The sequence below is a fragment of the Oncorhynchus tshawytscha genome, linkage group LG05 (assembly GCF_018296145.1).
Source record: "Oncorhynchus tshawytscha isolate Ot180627B linkage group LG05, Otsh_v2.0, whole genome shotgun sequence".
Lineage (NCBI taxonomy): Eukaryota > Metazoa > Chordata > Actinopteri > Salmoniformes > Salmonidae > Oncorhynchus > Oncorhynchus tshawytscha.
The window spans coordinates 6,464,095-6,479,853 of record NC_056433.1 but is presented as its reverse complement, the minus strand read 5'-3'; the positions used below and the strand labels follow the sequence as shown (position 1 = coordinate 6,479,853).

Sequence of the window (15,759 nt, the reverse complement as noted above, 5' to 3'; positions counted from 1 at the left end):
ATATGAAACGCGTTATAAAGCCTACAATAACTTAGAGAAGATGAGAGAACTGTCAATTTTGTAAACAACACTCAATCACAATTGCACGAGTCATGCCGTCCGCTGCTGGAAACTGTCGTAAAATAACATCACAGCGCTTATTTTTTTTATTCCCATAAATTCCCTGTCCGTAACAAAATAATGTAAAACGTTGGACGCTGTCTCTAATGAAAGGAGCTTTTGAAAAATGCTTCCGACATCAATAATAATAATCTTTTCCACCAACTTTTACTATAAATAGACAGTATATTTTCTGAAACAACTTTAAGATAAAAAAATTATCAACAATAAATCAGGGAACTCTCGAACAGTTTATTCTTGACGATCAGACCTTTGCGCAGATCTACAAGAGTGGGGCAATTTGTATCCCCACTAAACCCGGTTAAGGTTTCAGGACTGTTTAGGATGACTTCAGTGATCTCTACGGGCGATATCAGGAAATGCAACAGGTGAAAAACTATTCAATGCGCTGTCGTCGTTCCCGGTGAGTTTGCAACACTCTGAGTGTAATTTGTGTTTATTGAGAATGTTTTTATAATAGCAAGAACTCAAGACAACTTGCTATCTAAACTGTTTATATTTGTTGCTGGCAAAACAAATAGTCCGCCAATGTCACCGTATGCATGTTTGTTTTTACACGCAAACTAGCCAAGGAAGGTGCACTTCTGGAAGACAACTCTGCCTGCATTTGGGAAGTTCGAGGGAGGGAGAAATAATAATTATTCTCACGGTGAGTTGACAGCTTTCTCTGTCCGCTAAACTCTTTTTAGTTTTTGTTGTTGCGAGAGTTGACTTTTCGGACAGCCGTCATTCCTTCTTGGGACGCACTGGATTGAATACAAAACCTACAGTAAGTAGTGTGTTTGTCTGTAGGTGTAGTTATAGTTGACTTTCTATATCTTCGTATGATTAAATAACCTGTGATTTTTTTTAGAGATCAACCATTCTACATTTTGTCAAGATGAAAACAGTAGGTAGATACTAGAATGTATACCAAGAGGGATGTGGCACGATTCATACGAGTACAGTAATGGTATGCGTTATTAATGAATCTGATTCATTCCAGCAACAGAAAACCTACTGCCATGGACGACAACTTGAGTAACTCCAATGTAAAGGTCGCTGTTCGCCTCCGACCAATGAACAGAAGAGGTGAGTTCATAACACAAACCTTGTGACCAGTGCTTGCTTGACATGGACTGAAATAGCATGGTGCTACACTATTAGAATAAAACAAAACTCCTCCTCTATTCATTATGTAAACATTCGGACATGTTGGTGTGGCTATGTTGATGCACTAGCTGTGTGATTTATTTTTATTTTTTTAGCAGCCTTGAATCATCAGCTATTCCTGGACCCATCACAACTGTTCTTGTTTACTGTTGTTGTCCTGTGTGTTCCCCGCCAGAAAAGGATCTGAAGACTAAATGTGTGGTGGAGATGAACGGGAACCAGACAGTGTTGAATCCAGCTAGTCAGAACCTGAGCAAGGGAGACCCCAGGTAGAAACAAACACACACACACACACAAACCTTTTCAGCGGGAGCTCTAGGAATGCTGCGGTCAGCTCAAGGTATGAGGACAGCGACAAGCAACGGCTCATTTTTTGGCAGCCATTACATATCACTATGGTTACGTTCTAATATCTTGCCTACACTAGCTTACGACTTAGAATACATGCCAGATGCAGTGAATAAGTATTCGCCCCATTTTCTCTACTTTTGCATATTGTTGATCCTGAATGTTTTCACATTTTCAAACAAAACCTAATATTAGATAAAGAGGAACCGAGGGAACAAATAACACAACAATGACATACTTATTTCATAAACAAAGTTATACAACACCTAATGCCCCTGTGTGAAAAAGTAATTGGCTCGTTACACTAACTGGTTGTACCTCCTTTAGCTGCTATAACTCAACTTCCTGTAGTTGTTGATCAGTCTCTCATATCACTGTGGAGGAATTCTGGCACATTCTTCCATGCAGAACTGCTTTAACTCAGAGACATTTGTGGGTTTTCAAATATGAACTGCTCTTTTCAAGTCCTGCCATGACATCAAAGCATCCCCAAACCATCACACTACCACCACCAGCATTCTTGACCGTTGGTATGAGGTTCTTACTGTGGAATACAGTGTTTTTGGTTTTCACCAGACATAATGGGACCCATGTCAGTGACGTGAGAGACTGATGAACAACTACAGGCAAGCATTTGGTTGCAGTCATTGCCAGCTCAAGAGTGCTATAAAGAGGAATTGGGATGTTTCATAACTTTGTTAACATAATTTCTTTGTAATTTTTATTATTTGTTTACTCAGGTTCCCATTATCTAATTAATTAATTCTAATCTAATTAATATTAGATGGATTAAGGGAACCTGAGTGAACAAATAAGGGCCTTGAAAATGTCTTTGCCCTCTTTCTGATTTTCTCTATTTTTGATACTGTTATCAGAACTTCAACCAAAACCACGTTCTTTATACTTATTTTCTTATTTGTACAACTGGAAGAGAAAGGGGAATACCTAGTCAGTTGTACAACTGGAAGGGGAATACCTAGTCAGTTGTACAACTGGAAGAGAAAGGGGAATACCTAGTCAGTTGTACAACTGGAAGAGAAAGGGGAATACCTAGTCAGTTGTACAACTGGAAGGGAAAGGGGAATACCTAGTCAGTTGTACAACTGGAAGAGAAAGGGGAATACCTAGTCAGTTGTACAACTGGAAGGGAAAGGGGAATACCTAGTCAGTTGTACAACTGGAAGAGAAAGGGGAATACCTAGTCAGTTGTACAACTGGAAGCGGAAAGGGGGAATACCTAGTCAGTTGTACAACTGGAGAAAGGGGAAGGGAAAGGGGAATACCTAGTCAGTTGTACAACTGGAAGGGAAAGGGGAATACCTAGTCAGTTGTACAACTGGAAGGGAAAGGGGAATACCTAGTCAGTTGTACAACTGGAAGGGAAAGGGGAATACCTAGTCAGTTGTACAACTGGAAGGGAAAGGGGAATACCTAGTCAGTTGTACAACTGGAAGGGAAAGGGGAATTCCTAGTCAGTTGTACAACTGGAAGGGAAAGGGGGATACCTAGTCAGTTGTACAACTGGAAGGGAAAGGGGGATACCTAGTCAGTTGTACAACTGGAAGGGAAAGGGGGATACCTAGTCAGTTGTACAACTGGAAGGGAAAGGGGATACCTAGTCAGTTGTACAACTGGAAGGGGAATACCTAGTCAGTTGTACAACTGGAAGGGGAATACCTAGTCAGTTGTACAACTGGAAGGGGAATACCTAGTCAGTTGTACAACTGGAAGGGGAATACCTAGTCAGTTGTACAACTGGAAGGGGAATACCTAGTCAGTTGTACAACTGGAAGGGGAATACCTAGTCAGTTGTAAAATTGAATGCCTTCAACTGAAATGTGTCTTCGTCATTTTACCCCTCTGAATCGGAGAAGTGTGGTTGGCTGCCAGAATCGACATCCACTGTACAAGGCTTCATTGTAAGTGGTGTGGTTTAGTGTATATTGAAACAGAGGCTTGATGGCTTGCTCTGCGTTGGGTTTCTAGGCCACTGGACTGGTCTCCTCTCGAGGTCAACCCTTATCATAGATTACTAGCTTGTTGAAAAGTTACAAAATGCCTCTTTTTTTTCTTCCCCCAGAAGGTTCTTCAATTGCAGGAAGTTTATTAGGGAAAAAATATTTTTTTTGTGTGTTTATTTTGGAGTCGTTAGCTCAGTTTCCATCCAGTTGGTGACAAATTTTCATGTAAATATTCTAAAAATCTGTATCAAGAAAATATGTACATTTTCCACCAAACTGATTTGTTGCAGATCAAAAAAATCGAATCAAATGTATTTGTAAAAGCCCTTCTTACATCAGCTGATGTCTCAAAGTGCTGTACAGAAACACAGCCTAAAACCGCAAACAGCAAGCAATGCAGGTGTAGAAGCACGTTTGTTAGGATGTAATAAACACAAAAGGTTTTTACATAAATGGTTAGTTTACCCAAATTACAAAATGGCCTGTTGATTTCCTGAACCTGTTAGCAGTTTATGGACATGGTATGACAGCAAAGCCTTGGTTTTGTTGTCTACCACTGTTTCCACATGCTAAGGTTTTAACATTTGTGGCACCAATCCCATTGAAGTCTTGAGACTGATTTATTTTCTTTTAAAGGCAATGAACAGTCCAAAATCATGGTTTTTCATGAAATTGGACGATATTTGGATAAAAGCAGATCAAAGTGTGATCACCAAAGTGTGAACAATTAATATTACTTCTACATTGATCAAGTTTGTTACTGGTCCATTCTCCCATGTCAAACGCTTGGATTCAGGAGACGGGATGACTAAGGAGATATCACCTTAACTCATTTTAATACACCCATGCTAACATTATATTCTCTTATCTAATTTAAATAAGTACTGCCTTGTAACCAACATCGGAGAAGGCGTGTTTGCGGAGGGAGTGGTTTGTATGTTCAGATAGCTACTCTACTGGTGCCAACATTTGACTTTAGGGTGTCAGAAAATATAATTAAAGTTGGCAAATATACTTCTGTTTCCCCTTTCATCTGTGTCTGGTGTTAGCTAGTTACAGGTTAGCTAGGTCTTCATCTGTGTCTGGTGTTAGCTAGTTACAGGTTAGCTAGGTCTTCATCTGTGTCTGGTGTTAGCTAGTTACAGGTTAGCTAGGTCTTCATCTGTGTCTGGTGTTAGCTAGTTACAGGTTAGCTAGGTCTTCATCTGTGTCTGGTGTTAGCTAGTTACAGGTTAGCTAGTTACAGGTTAGCTAGTTACAGGTTAGCTAGGTCTTCATCTGTGTCTGGTGTTAGCTGGGTCTTCATCTGTGTCTGGTGTTAGCTGGGTCTTCATCTGTGTCTGGTGTTAGCTAGTTACAGGTTAGCTAGTTACAGGTTAGCTAGGTCTTCATCTGTGTCTGGTGTTAGCTGGGTCTTCATCTGTGTCTGGTGTTAGCTGGGTCTTCATCTGTGTCTGGTGTTAGCTGGGTCTTCATCTGTGTCTGGTGTTAGCTGGGTCTTTTATCAAGCATGGAACAATCCCCCTTAAATATTCTGGGTGATATTTTAGTCACTCTCACATGGGAATCAGAATGATTGTTTTGGGACCTTTTTTTAACATTTTGTTTTTCAAATAATCTACAAGACTGAGTTTCACAATAAATTGCAGTTAACACTCAGGTGATTTGGATGTGATAAGCGAGAAAAAAAATATGCTGTACCGAATAAAAAAGTTAAATGTGTTTCCATTGCATTTTCAACTCAACTGATGGTTTTGTCACAAACTGTTGCATTTAAATAGCAATGATGCCCACTCTGGTCTTGGCACGTGCCCTCTAGCCAACAGATCGCAGATACAGTACTGGTAGGCTAGTCTACAATGTACATATAATGACCTTAACAGTTCAATGCTCAAAGGACATGGTATAGATTTCAGTGTAGAGAAGGAAAACGACCTCATACTTCCCTGTTGACCATTGTCTCCTCTCTAGTCCCATCAGCCTAAACTACCTACAGTATATACCTTCTGTGTCATCAGCTCCATTAAAGAGCTACTGCTGCCTGGTATGCCGTGTTCTGTATGTACAGTCAGTCACAGAAAGAGTCAACTCTGTCTGGTAACTTGGCTCTAACCCTCCTTTCCACTCCTCTACCCTCCCCTTTGCTCTGGCCTGGGCTGTGCCTTTCTTTACAAAGGGTGTGTCTGTTCTGTAGTCAGTCAGTCAGTCAGTCAGTCAGTCAGTCAGTGAGTGTGCAGATGTGACGGATGCTCACAGGAGGGATTGTGTACCTGTCCTGGTGAGGTGGTGACCTGTTTCAGCAGAACAAATACCTGTCCTGGTTAGTTTGGGGGTTTGGTAACCTATGGGCCCTGGTTAGTTTGGGGGTTTGTTAGCCTATGCGTCCTGGTTGGTTTGGGGGTTTGTTAGCCTATGCGTCCTGGTTAGTTTGGGGTTTGTTACCTGTTTCCTGGTTAGAACAAATACCTGTCCTGGTTAGTTTGGGGGTTTGTTAGCCTATGCGTCCTGGTTAGTTTGGGGGTTTGTTAGCCTATGCGTCCTGGTTAGTTTGGGGTTTGTTAGCCTATGCGTCCTGGTTAGTTTGGGGGTTTGTTAGCCTATGGGCCTGGTTAGTTTGGGGGGTTTGTTTGCCTATGGGCCTGGTTAGTTTGGGGGTTTGTTAGCCTATGGGCCCTGGTTAGTTTGGGGGTTTGTTAGCCTATGGGCCCTGGTTAGTTTGGGGGTTTGTTAGCCTATGGGCCCTGGTTAGTTTGGGGGTTTGTTAGCCTATGGGCCCTGGTTAGTTTGGGGGGTTTGTTAGCCTATGGGCCCCTTTCTATAGTCTACAATCAGCAGTGGGGACATTTTTATTTTTGATTGTGATTTCTGCCCTGACACGCTGCAGTGCTGTCTGTCTGTGCTGTCTATCCCCTGGGCTCAATATGAACATGTTTTGCAGGCTTCTGCCGGCTTCAGAATGAACCTCTTCCCAGATTCCATTTGGGTCATTAAAGGATGATCTTACCAGAGCATCAGGCTGCTGCAGGGAGGTCTGGGCCTTTTTTTTAATGAATAAATGTCCTTGGAACTATTCAATATTTGTCTCTTTATAATAAGATTAGTTTTTCTATTGGTTTAGGAGATCACAAGACTAGTAAACAGCTAGTGGAGGATCTCAGCCAGCGGAGGCCTTGGGCTATAATAAACCTGCTGTCTTTACGGTCCTTATCAGGGATGGAATGTTTATGTACTGACAAACTAAATCAGTCATTTTATTGTGGGGTATTCTCACCGGGGTTGCTTTTAACATGTATTGTTGGAGCCCCTTGAGAGAGCGGGAGAATAAAGGAGAGAGAGAGAGTACTCTTTTGCTGGCTGTGAAGATGTGCCAGCTATCAGAGTTGAGGAATGTTCCAGCAGGCCAGGAGAAGCCAACAGGCTTAATGTTGCTCTTTCATAAAGGGCCTGTAACACACACTACTTCCACACAGGGGGGTCTTGTTTAAAGTCAGCCAAGCTACCCTGTGGTTTAGTTGCAACTAGGCATAAATATACAGAACTATATAAAATCATCCACTTTCTAAGTATAGTTGGTAGGTCCAGGTAACTGTCAAAATAAAGGAAACACCAACATAAAGTGTCTTAATAGGGCGTTGGTCCACCACGAACCAGAACCGCTTCATTACACCTTGGCGTAGATTCTACAAGTGTCTGGAACTTGATGCGACACCATTCTTCCACACGAAATTTCATAATTTGGTGTTTTGTTGATCACGATGGGAAATGCTCTCAGGTGCCACTCCAGAACCTCTCATATGTGTTCAAAGGAGTTGAGATCTGGCGACACACACACACACCCTTTAAATGGCAGGTAGCCTAGTGGTTAGACAGTTGGTCCGGTAACCGAAAGGTTGCTGGATCGAATCCCCGAGCTGACGAGGTAAAAATCTGTCGTTCTGCCCCTGAACAAGGCAGTTAACCCACTGTTCCCCGGTAGGCCATCATTGTAAATAAGAATTTGTTCTTAACTGACTTGCCTCATTAAATAAAAAATGTAATACACATTTTAATTAAAAAACATTTTAAAAAAAACCTGTGCTCCCTTGAGATCCCTCTTTTTAAATCACTGAGATCTCTATTAATCATGGTAACCAAAATAATGGGCAACTTGGCATTTCTATGCATGATGGGATGTTAATTGCTTAATTAACTCAGGAACCACACCTGTGTGGAAGCACCTGATTTCAAAATACTCTGTATCCCTCATTGACTCAAGTGTTTCCTTTATTCTGGCAGTTACCTGTATTGTATAAACTCACAGAACTTTAATTTACAGTTCAGACCCCTTGACTCTGAGTCAAACAAGCAAATGCACTAACTCACATACGCTGTTGTTACTGTTTTATTATCTATCCTGTTGCCTAGTTACCACCACCTATACACTTCCTTCACAAAGTATTCAGATCCCTTGCCCTTTTCCACATTTTGTTACGTTACAGCCTTATTCTAAAATGGATTAAATAAAATAAAATCCTCATCAATCTACACGCAATACCCCATAATGACATCACAATACCCCATAATGACATCACAATACCCCATAATGACATCGCAATACCCCATAATGACATCGCAATACCCCATAATGACATCGCAATACCCCATAATGACATCGCAATACCCCATAATGACAAAGAGAACAGGTTTTTAGACATTTTAGCAAATGTATTAAATATAATTATTTATTTATTTTAATCCTTATTTACATAAGTATTCAGACCCTTTGCTATGAGACTTGTAACTGAACTCAGGTGCATCCTGTTTCCATTGATCATCCTTGATGATTCTGCAACTTGATTGGAGTCCACCTGTGGTAAATGCAATTGATTGGACATGATTTGGAAAGGCACACATATGTAATGTTCCACAGTTGACAGTGCATGTCAGAGCAAAAACCAACCCATGCGCCGAGACAGGATTGTGTCGAGGCACAGATCTGGAGTACCAAAACATTTCTGCAGCATTGAAGGTCCCCATGAACACAGTGGCCTCCATCATTCTTAAATGGAAGTTTGGAACCACCAAGACTCTTCTTAGAGCTGGCCGCCCGGCCAAACTGAGCAATCAGGGCAGGAGGGCCTTGGCCAGGGAGGTGACCAAGACCCTGATGGTTACTATGACAGAGCTCCAGAGTTCCATCTGTGGAGATGGGAGAACCTTCCAGAAGGACAACCATCTCTGCAGCACGCCACCAATCAGGCCTTTATGGTAGAGTGGCCAGACTGAAGCCACTCCTCAGTAAAAGGCACATGACAGTCCATTTGGAGTTTGTCAAAAGGCACCTAAAGACTCTCAGGCCATGAGAAACAAGATTCTCTGGTCTGGTGAAACCAAGATTGAACTGTTTGGCTTGAATGCCAAGCGACACGTCTGGAGGAAACATGGCACCATAACTATGGGGAAGAATGGTGGTGGCAGCATCATGAGGATGTTAATCATGGCAGGGAATGGGAGAATAGTCAGGATAGAGGGGAAAGATGGACGGAGCAATGTACAGAGAGATCCTTGATGAAAACCTTCTCCAGAGCACTCAGGACCTCAGACTGGGGCAAATGTTTACCTTCCAACAGGACAACGACCCTAAGCACACAGCCAAGACAACGCAGGAATGGCTTTGAGACAAGTCTCTGAATGTCCTTGAGTGGCACAGCCAGGGGCCTCCCACTCTTTCTATTCTGGTTTTGAGCCAGTTTGCGCTGTTCTGTGAAGGGAGTAGTACACAGCATTGTACGAGATCTTCAGTTTCTTCTTAGCAATTTCTCGCCTTCATTTCTCAGAACAAGAATAGACTGGTGGGTTTCAGAAGAAAGTTATTTTGTTTCTAGCCATTTTGAGCCAGTAATTGAATCCACAAATGCTGATGCTCCAGATATTCAACTAGCCTAAAGAAGGCCAGTTTTATTGCTTCTTTAATCAGAACAACAGTTGTCAGCTACAATAGTCATTTACAACATTAGCAATGTCTACACTGTATTTCCAATCAATTTGATGTTATTTTAATGGATAAAAAGTGCTTTTCTTTCAAAAACAAGGACATTTCTAAGTGACCCCAAACTTTGGAACGGTAGTGTATGCACAGATGGATAAGGTGTAATTACCTCAAATTTATTGAACCGTATTGAAGTTGATGTTTTGATATAGGAGAGGAGGAACGTCCGTCTGGGTTTGAAGAGCACGCGGCCTAGCCTAGCCTAATCGTTCCAAGCGCCGCCTAGCCTAGCCTAATCGTTCCAAGCGCCGCCTAGCCTAGCCTAATCGTTCCAAGACCTTTAGTGAGTGAAGGTCACAGCATTCTCACGTCTCAGAGCCATGGTATGAGGATTAGTTGCATTTACAGCTTTAAGCCTATGATGATTTAAAAAACACTTTTTTTCGTCACCTTCGGACTTTGTTAGTAAATACGTTTTTTTTAATAGGTTAAATGTTTTACCCTGTACCTGAATGTTACTCAACACTGGTGTTATTAGTTATTAGCCCACTTTGTTTTGAGGTAAGCTGTTTTTAACTGTGGCTTTCCATTTCTCCTCTGTTGTCCTGTCCAGGAATCAGCCTAAGGTGAGCCCTTAACCAGGACAGTATTGTGAGGTTACAAAATCACTATTTAATCACTACGAAGGTTTTGTGTGTGTTCCTCAACTGGCTGTCATTTTCCCCCGCTCAGGTCTTTGCTTATGACTACTGTTTCTGGTCCATGGATGAGGCCGACACAGACAAGTTTGCAGGTTAGTTACATATCAAAATGTTGAATACATTTATTATAATTTTTTTTTTCAATAACAAAATAATGCTCTGGGGTGAAGTTTCCCCTAGGTACAGACCTAGGATCAGATTTCCTTTGCCCAGTCCTAATCCTTAACCATTGCAAAATGGATCCAGGAACTACATCTAGATGCAATTTCACACTACACCCAGGATAACAGGACAAAAGGACATAGCTACAATATCCACAAAACCCAGTCGATGTCTTTAAGAAATGTAGCTAAATTTGTCTAAATCGATCCTTATACAATAACGAAATAGTTATATAAACAAAAACATTGGTGAAATCCCAGTGTAATGAGGCCTAATGCAGCAGATGACATGGAGTGAGTTTAGAATACCAAAATTAAATCGCCAGAACTGCGAGCAACGAGCTAACCAAGCTAACAACAAACTCATTAGCTAGCGCAGCTTACGTTGAACAATTCCAGTTGAAACTGGTTAGAGAGAGGTCTGAGTTCACAATGACATTTTATTGACTTCCAAACCATGTACAGACCATCCCTAATGGCGCCATTTGTTTATACATCTCCCGTTGACATGACAACTGGGTCAGCGTTCCGAACCTTAGAATCGATCACGTGATAAACACAATCGTTTTGATTGGCCGCTGCTTGCAACTAGTTGCACAAAATTGAAAAGTTTCAATTGGATTTAACCAATTAGCAGGTGAGTTGTTTTATTAGTTGCAGGGGGAGTGTTTCACGAAGCAATCAAGAAGTAACTCAGGGTCCGACGTTATTTGGATTGTGCAGATTCTACATATGTAGAAGCTCTACAGATGGTCAAACTATCAACAAACTATCTGTTGATAAGCAACTGCTTGATTATGTAAAGCAACTAAAATTGCGTGCAAGTTGCTTTGTGTAACCCCAGCCTTAGAACAGGTTTTGTACCAAAAGCAAACGTTTCCTGGTCCCAGAGTGCTGCGTGGAGGGAAGCACTGTGTTTCCTGGTCCCAGAGTGCTGCGTGGAGGGAAGCACTGTGTTTCCTGGTCCCAGAGCGCTGCGTGGAGGGAAGCACTGTGTTTCCTGGTCCCAGAGCGCTGCGTGGAGGGAAGCACTGTGTTTCCTGGTCCCAGAGCGCTGCGTGGAGGGAAGCACTGTGTTTCCTGGTCCCAGAGCGCTGCGGGGAGGGAAGCACTGTGTTTCCTGGTCCCAGAGCGCTACGTGGAGGGAAGCACTGTGTTTCCTGGTCCCAGAGCGCTACGTGGAGGGAAGCACTGTGTTTCCTGGTCCCAGAGCGCTGCGTGGAGGGAAAAACAGGCCCCAGCTTTAACTGAACTAGTACACCTGTAGAAAGGAACAGACCTGGAAAACCAGACTCTTGTCTTCAGGGAAGAGAAATCTCTGCCTTGGAGAAATAGCCACATATTCTTGTGAAACTCAATTGGAATGTAATGTGTGTCTCTCAGGTCAAGAGGTCGTGTTCCAGTGCCTTGGAGAAAGTCTTCTGGACAATGCCTTCTTGGGCTATAACGCCTGTATCTTCGCTTATGGACAGACAGGTTGGTACCAGTCAATTAATCAAATTTATTTTTATTATGCCCTTTTTACATCAGCAGATGTCACAAAGTTATATACAATTAGCCAGTCTAAAACCACAAAGAACAAGCGATGCAGAAACATAGTGGCTAGGAAAAAATCCCTAGAAGGGCGGGAATTATCATATTAGAGTAGTTACTCAGACATTCAATAACACACACCATGTGACACACACTTCAAACTCAGTTCAAACACTTTTAGTCCAATTTATTCTTTTGCATTTTATCAAACACAAAGTTTTGGCTTGTGATTTAATTGGCAGTGCCTCACCTCTCTAGCTTTGATTGGCTGAGCCCTCCTAATCCAGTGTTTTTTTTCTTTTCATTTTTTCATTGGCTAAGCTTCACTGATCCTCTGATTTGATTGGCTGTGTGCCCCCCACCAGGCTCTGGGAAGTCGTACACCATGATGGGTTCGTCAGAGCAGCCAGGTCTGATCCCACGGCTGTGCAGCTCTCTGTTTGACCGGATCGTACAGGAACAGAGGGAGGGAGAGAGCTTCACTGTAGAGGTCTCCTTTATGGAGATCTACAACGAGAAGGTTCGGGATCTACTGGATCCCAAAGGGTGAGGAGAACAGGAACTGTTTAAAAAAAAAAAAAAAAAATCAAGTTTTTAAAACGTAAAAAAAAAAAATCAACAGTAAAAGACAGATAAATGTGAGTAAAAGAGGGCCGTCACTTTTACATCCAGGGTTAACACACTGAACACTAACATTCATATCGCTGCTTAGAGATGGTCTCTCACACATCATGAAAACATTTATTCCAAGTGATCAAGGGTAGAAAGGGTGTTTTTTTGTTTGGTCTTTAATGATAACAACCTGTCTGTTCTCAGAAGTCGTCAGGCCCTGCGAGTGAGGGAACACAAGGTGTTCGGGCCTTACGTTGATGGTCTGTCCCATCTGGCTGTAGCCTGCTATAAGGTGCTTTCATACAGTTGTTTTATATCAATTCATATTCTTTACTTCTATTGGCCCAGCTTGGTCTCATTGGAATACATTTTCTTTACTTCTATTGGCCCAGCATGGTCTCATTGGAATACATTTTCTTTACTTCTATTGGCCCAGCATGGTCTCATTGGAATACATTTTCTTTACTTCTATTGGCCCAGCATGGTCTCATTGGAATACATTTTCTTTACTTCTATTGGCCCAGCTTGGTCTCATTGGAATACATTTTGTTTGTCAAGAGAGGACTGGTGTTGCTACAATATCTAAGTACTTACATTAGAGAGACCAGCCAATACAACTCTTTCTCTCTCTCTCTCTTTCTCTCTCTCTCTTTCTCTCGCTTTCTCTCTTTCCCTCTCGCTTTCTCTCGCTTTCTCTCTCTCTCTCTCGCTCTCTCTCTCTCTCTCGCTTTCTCTCTTTCTCTCTCTCTTTCTCTCCTTCCCTCTCTCCTTCCCCCTCTCTCTCTTTCTCTCCTTCCCCCTCTCTCTCTTTCTCTACAGGACATAGAGTGTCTGATGTCAGAGGGTAACAAGTCTCGTACAGTAGCAGCCACGAATATGAACGAGGAGAGCAGCAGGTCCCACGCCGTCTTCAACATCATCCTCACACACACTCTAATGGACCTGGGTTCTGAGGTAGGTCCAACACACACAGTCACAGACCTGGGTTCTGGGGTAGGATCAACACACAGTCACGGACCTGGGTTCTGGGGTAGGATCAACACACAGTCACGGACCTGGGTTCTGGGGTAGGTTCAACATACACACAGTCACAGACCTGGGTTCTGGGGTAGGTCCAACATACACACAGTCACAGACCTGGGTTCTGGGGTAGGTCCAACATACACACAGTCACAGACCTGGGTTCTGGGGTAGGTCCAACATATACACAGTCACAGACCTGGGTTCTGGGGTAGGTCCAACATACACACAGTCACAGACCTGGGTTCTGGGGTAGGTCCAACATACACACAGTCACAGACCTGGGTTCTGGGGTAGGTCCAACATACACACAGTCACAGACCTGGGTTCTGGGGTAGGTCCAACATACACACAGTCACAGACCTGGGTTCTGGGGTAGGTCCAACACACACAGTCACAGACCTGGGTTCTGGGGTAGGTCCAACACACACAGTCACAGACCTGGGTTCTGGGGTAGGTCCAACACACACAGTCACAGACCTGGGTTCTGGGGGTAGGTCCAACACACACAGTCACAGACCTGGGTTCTGGGGTAGGTCCAACACACACAGTCACAGACCTGGGTTCTGGGGTAGGTCCAACGCACACAGTCGTCACAGACCTGGGTTCTGGGGTAGGTCCAACGCACACAGTCGCAGACCTGGGTTCTGGGGTAGGTCCAACGCACACAGTCACAGACCTGGGTTCTGGGGTAGGTCCAACGTCACACAGTCGCAGACCTGGGTTCTGGGGTAGGTCCAACGCACACAGTCGCAGACCTGGGTTCTGGGGTAGGTCCAACGCACACAGTCGCACAGACCTGGGTTCTGGGGTAGGTCCAACGTCACAGACCTGGGTTCTGGGGTAGGTCACAGTCGCAGACCTGGGTTCTGGGGTAGGTCCAACGCACACAGTCGCAGACCTGGGTTCTGGGGTAGGTCCAACGCACACAGTCGCAGACCTGGGTTCTGGGGTAGGTCCAACGTCACAGACCTGGGTTCTGGGGTAGTCGCAGACCTGGGTTCTGGGGTAGGTCCAACGCACACAGTCGCAGACCTGGGTTCTGGGGTAGGTCCAACGTCACACAGTCGCAGACCTGGGTTCTGGGGTAGGTCCAACGCACACAGTCGCACAGACCTGGGTTCTGGGGTAGGTCCAACGCACACAGTCGCAGACCTGGGTTCTGGGGTAGGTCCAACGCACACAGTCGCAGACCTGGGTTCTGGGGTAGGTCCAACGCACACAGTCACAGCAGACCTGGGTTCTGGGGTAGGTCCAACGCACACAGTCGCAGACCTGGGTTCTGGGATGTAGGTCCAACACACAGTCACAGACCTGGGTTCTGGGGTCACACACAGTAGGTCCAACACACAGTCACAGACCTGGGTTCTGGGGTAGGTCCAACGCACACAGTCGCAGACCTGGGTTCTGGGGTAGGTCCAACGCACACAGTCACAGACCTGGGTTCTGGGGTAGGTCCAACACAGTCACAGAGTCGCAGACCTGGGTTCTGGGGTAGGTCCAACGCACACAGTCACAGACCTGGGTTCTGGGGTAGGTCCAACGCACACAGTCGCAGACCTGGGTTCTGGGGTAGGTCCAACACACACAGTCACAGACCTGGGTTCTGGGGTAGGTCCAACGCACACAGTCACAGACCTGGGTTCTGGGGTAGGTCCAACGCACACAGTCGCAGACCTGGGTTCTGGGGTAGGTCCAACACACACAGTCGCAGACCTGGGTTCTGGGGTAGGTCCAACACACACAGTCGCAGACCTGGGTTCTGGGGTAGGTCCAACACACACAGTCACAGACCTGGGTTCTGGGGTAGGTCCAACACACACAGTCACAGACCTGGGTTCTGGGTTCTGGGGTTCTGGGGTAGGTAGGTCCAACACACACAGTCACAGACCTGGGTTCTGGGGTAGGTCCAACACACACAGTCACAGACCTGGGTTCTGGGGTAGGATCAACACACAGTCACAGACCTGGGTTCTGAGGTAGGTCCAACACACACAGTCACAGACCTGGGTTCTGGGGTAGGTCCAACACACACAGTCACAGACCTGGGTTCTGGGGTAGAACACGTTTGTTCACATTCAAAACCAGCATCTTGCAAATGATTGCTTTAACACTTGTACGTGAATACATGTGTTGACATCACCAAATCACAGTTTCATCTAAAATCATTTATTTAACAACAA

The 15,759-nt window shown here is 44.2% G+C and overlaps 1 protein-coding gene across 6 annotated transcripts in view; it reads left to right on the top strand.

The window, feature by feature from the left end:
* The first annotated feature begins 111 nt into the window (after positions 1 to 111).
* LOC112236437 (kinesin-like protein KIF13B) overlaps positions 112 to 15,759 on the top strand; it is a 61,761-nt gene continuing 46,113 nt past the window's right edge. For 4 of the 6 annotated variants that reach the window (XM_042321403.1, XM_042321401.1, XM_042321402.1 and 1 more), the window contains exons 1-10: positions 112 to 523; positions 688 to 769; positions 1,106 to 1,191; positions 1,448 to 1,541; positions 10,163 to 10,175; positions 10,282 to 10,342; positions 11,795 to 11,887; positions 12,310 to 12,490; positions 12,761 to 12,848; positions 13,376 to 13,510. In XM_042321403.1, coding sequence (XP_042177337.1) covers positions 1,125 to 1,191; positions 1,448 to 1,541; positions 10,163 to 10,175; positions 10,282 to 10,342; positions 11,795 to 11,887; positions 12,310 to 12,490; positions 12,761 to 12,848; positions 13,376 to 13,510 — 732 coding nt within the window. In that variant the 5' untranslated portion in view covers positions 112 to 523; positions 688 to 769; positions 1,106 to 1,124. Of the gene's footprint in view, positions 524 to 687; positions 770 to 973; positions 1,014 to 1,105; positions 1,192 to 1,447; positions 1,542 to 10,162; positions 10,176 to 10,281; positions 10,343 to 11,794; positions 11,888 to 12,309; positions 12,491 to 12,760; positions 12,849 to 13,375; positions 13,511 to 15,759 lie in introns of all 6 variants that reach the window. The other 2 variants (XM_042321398.1, XM_042321400.1) reach the window with 2 other exon arrangements.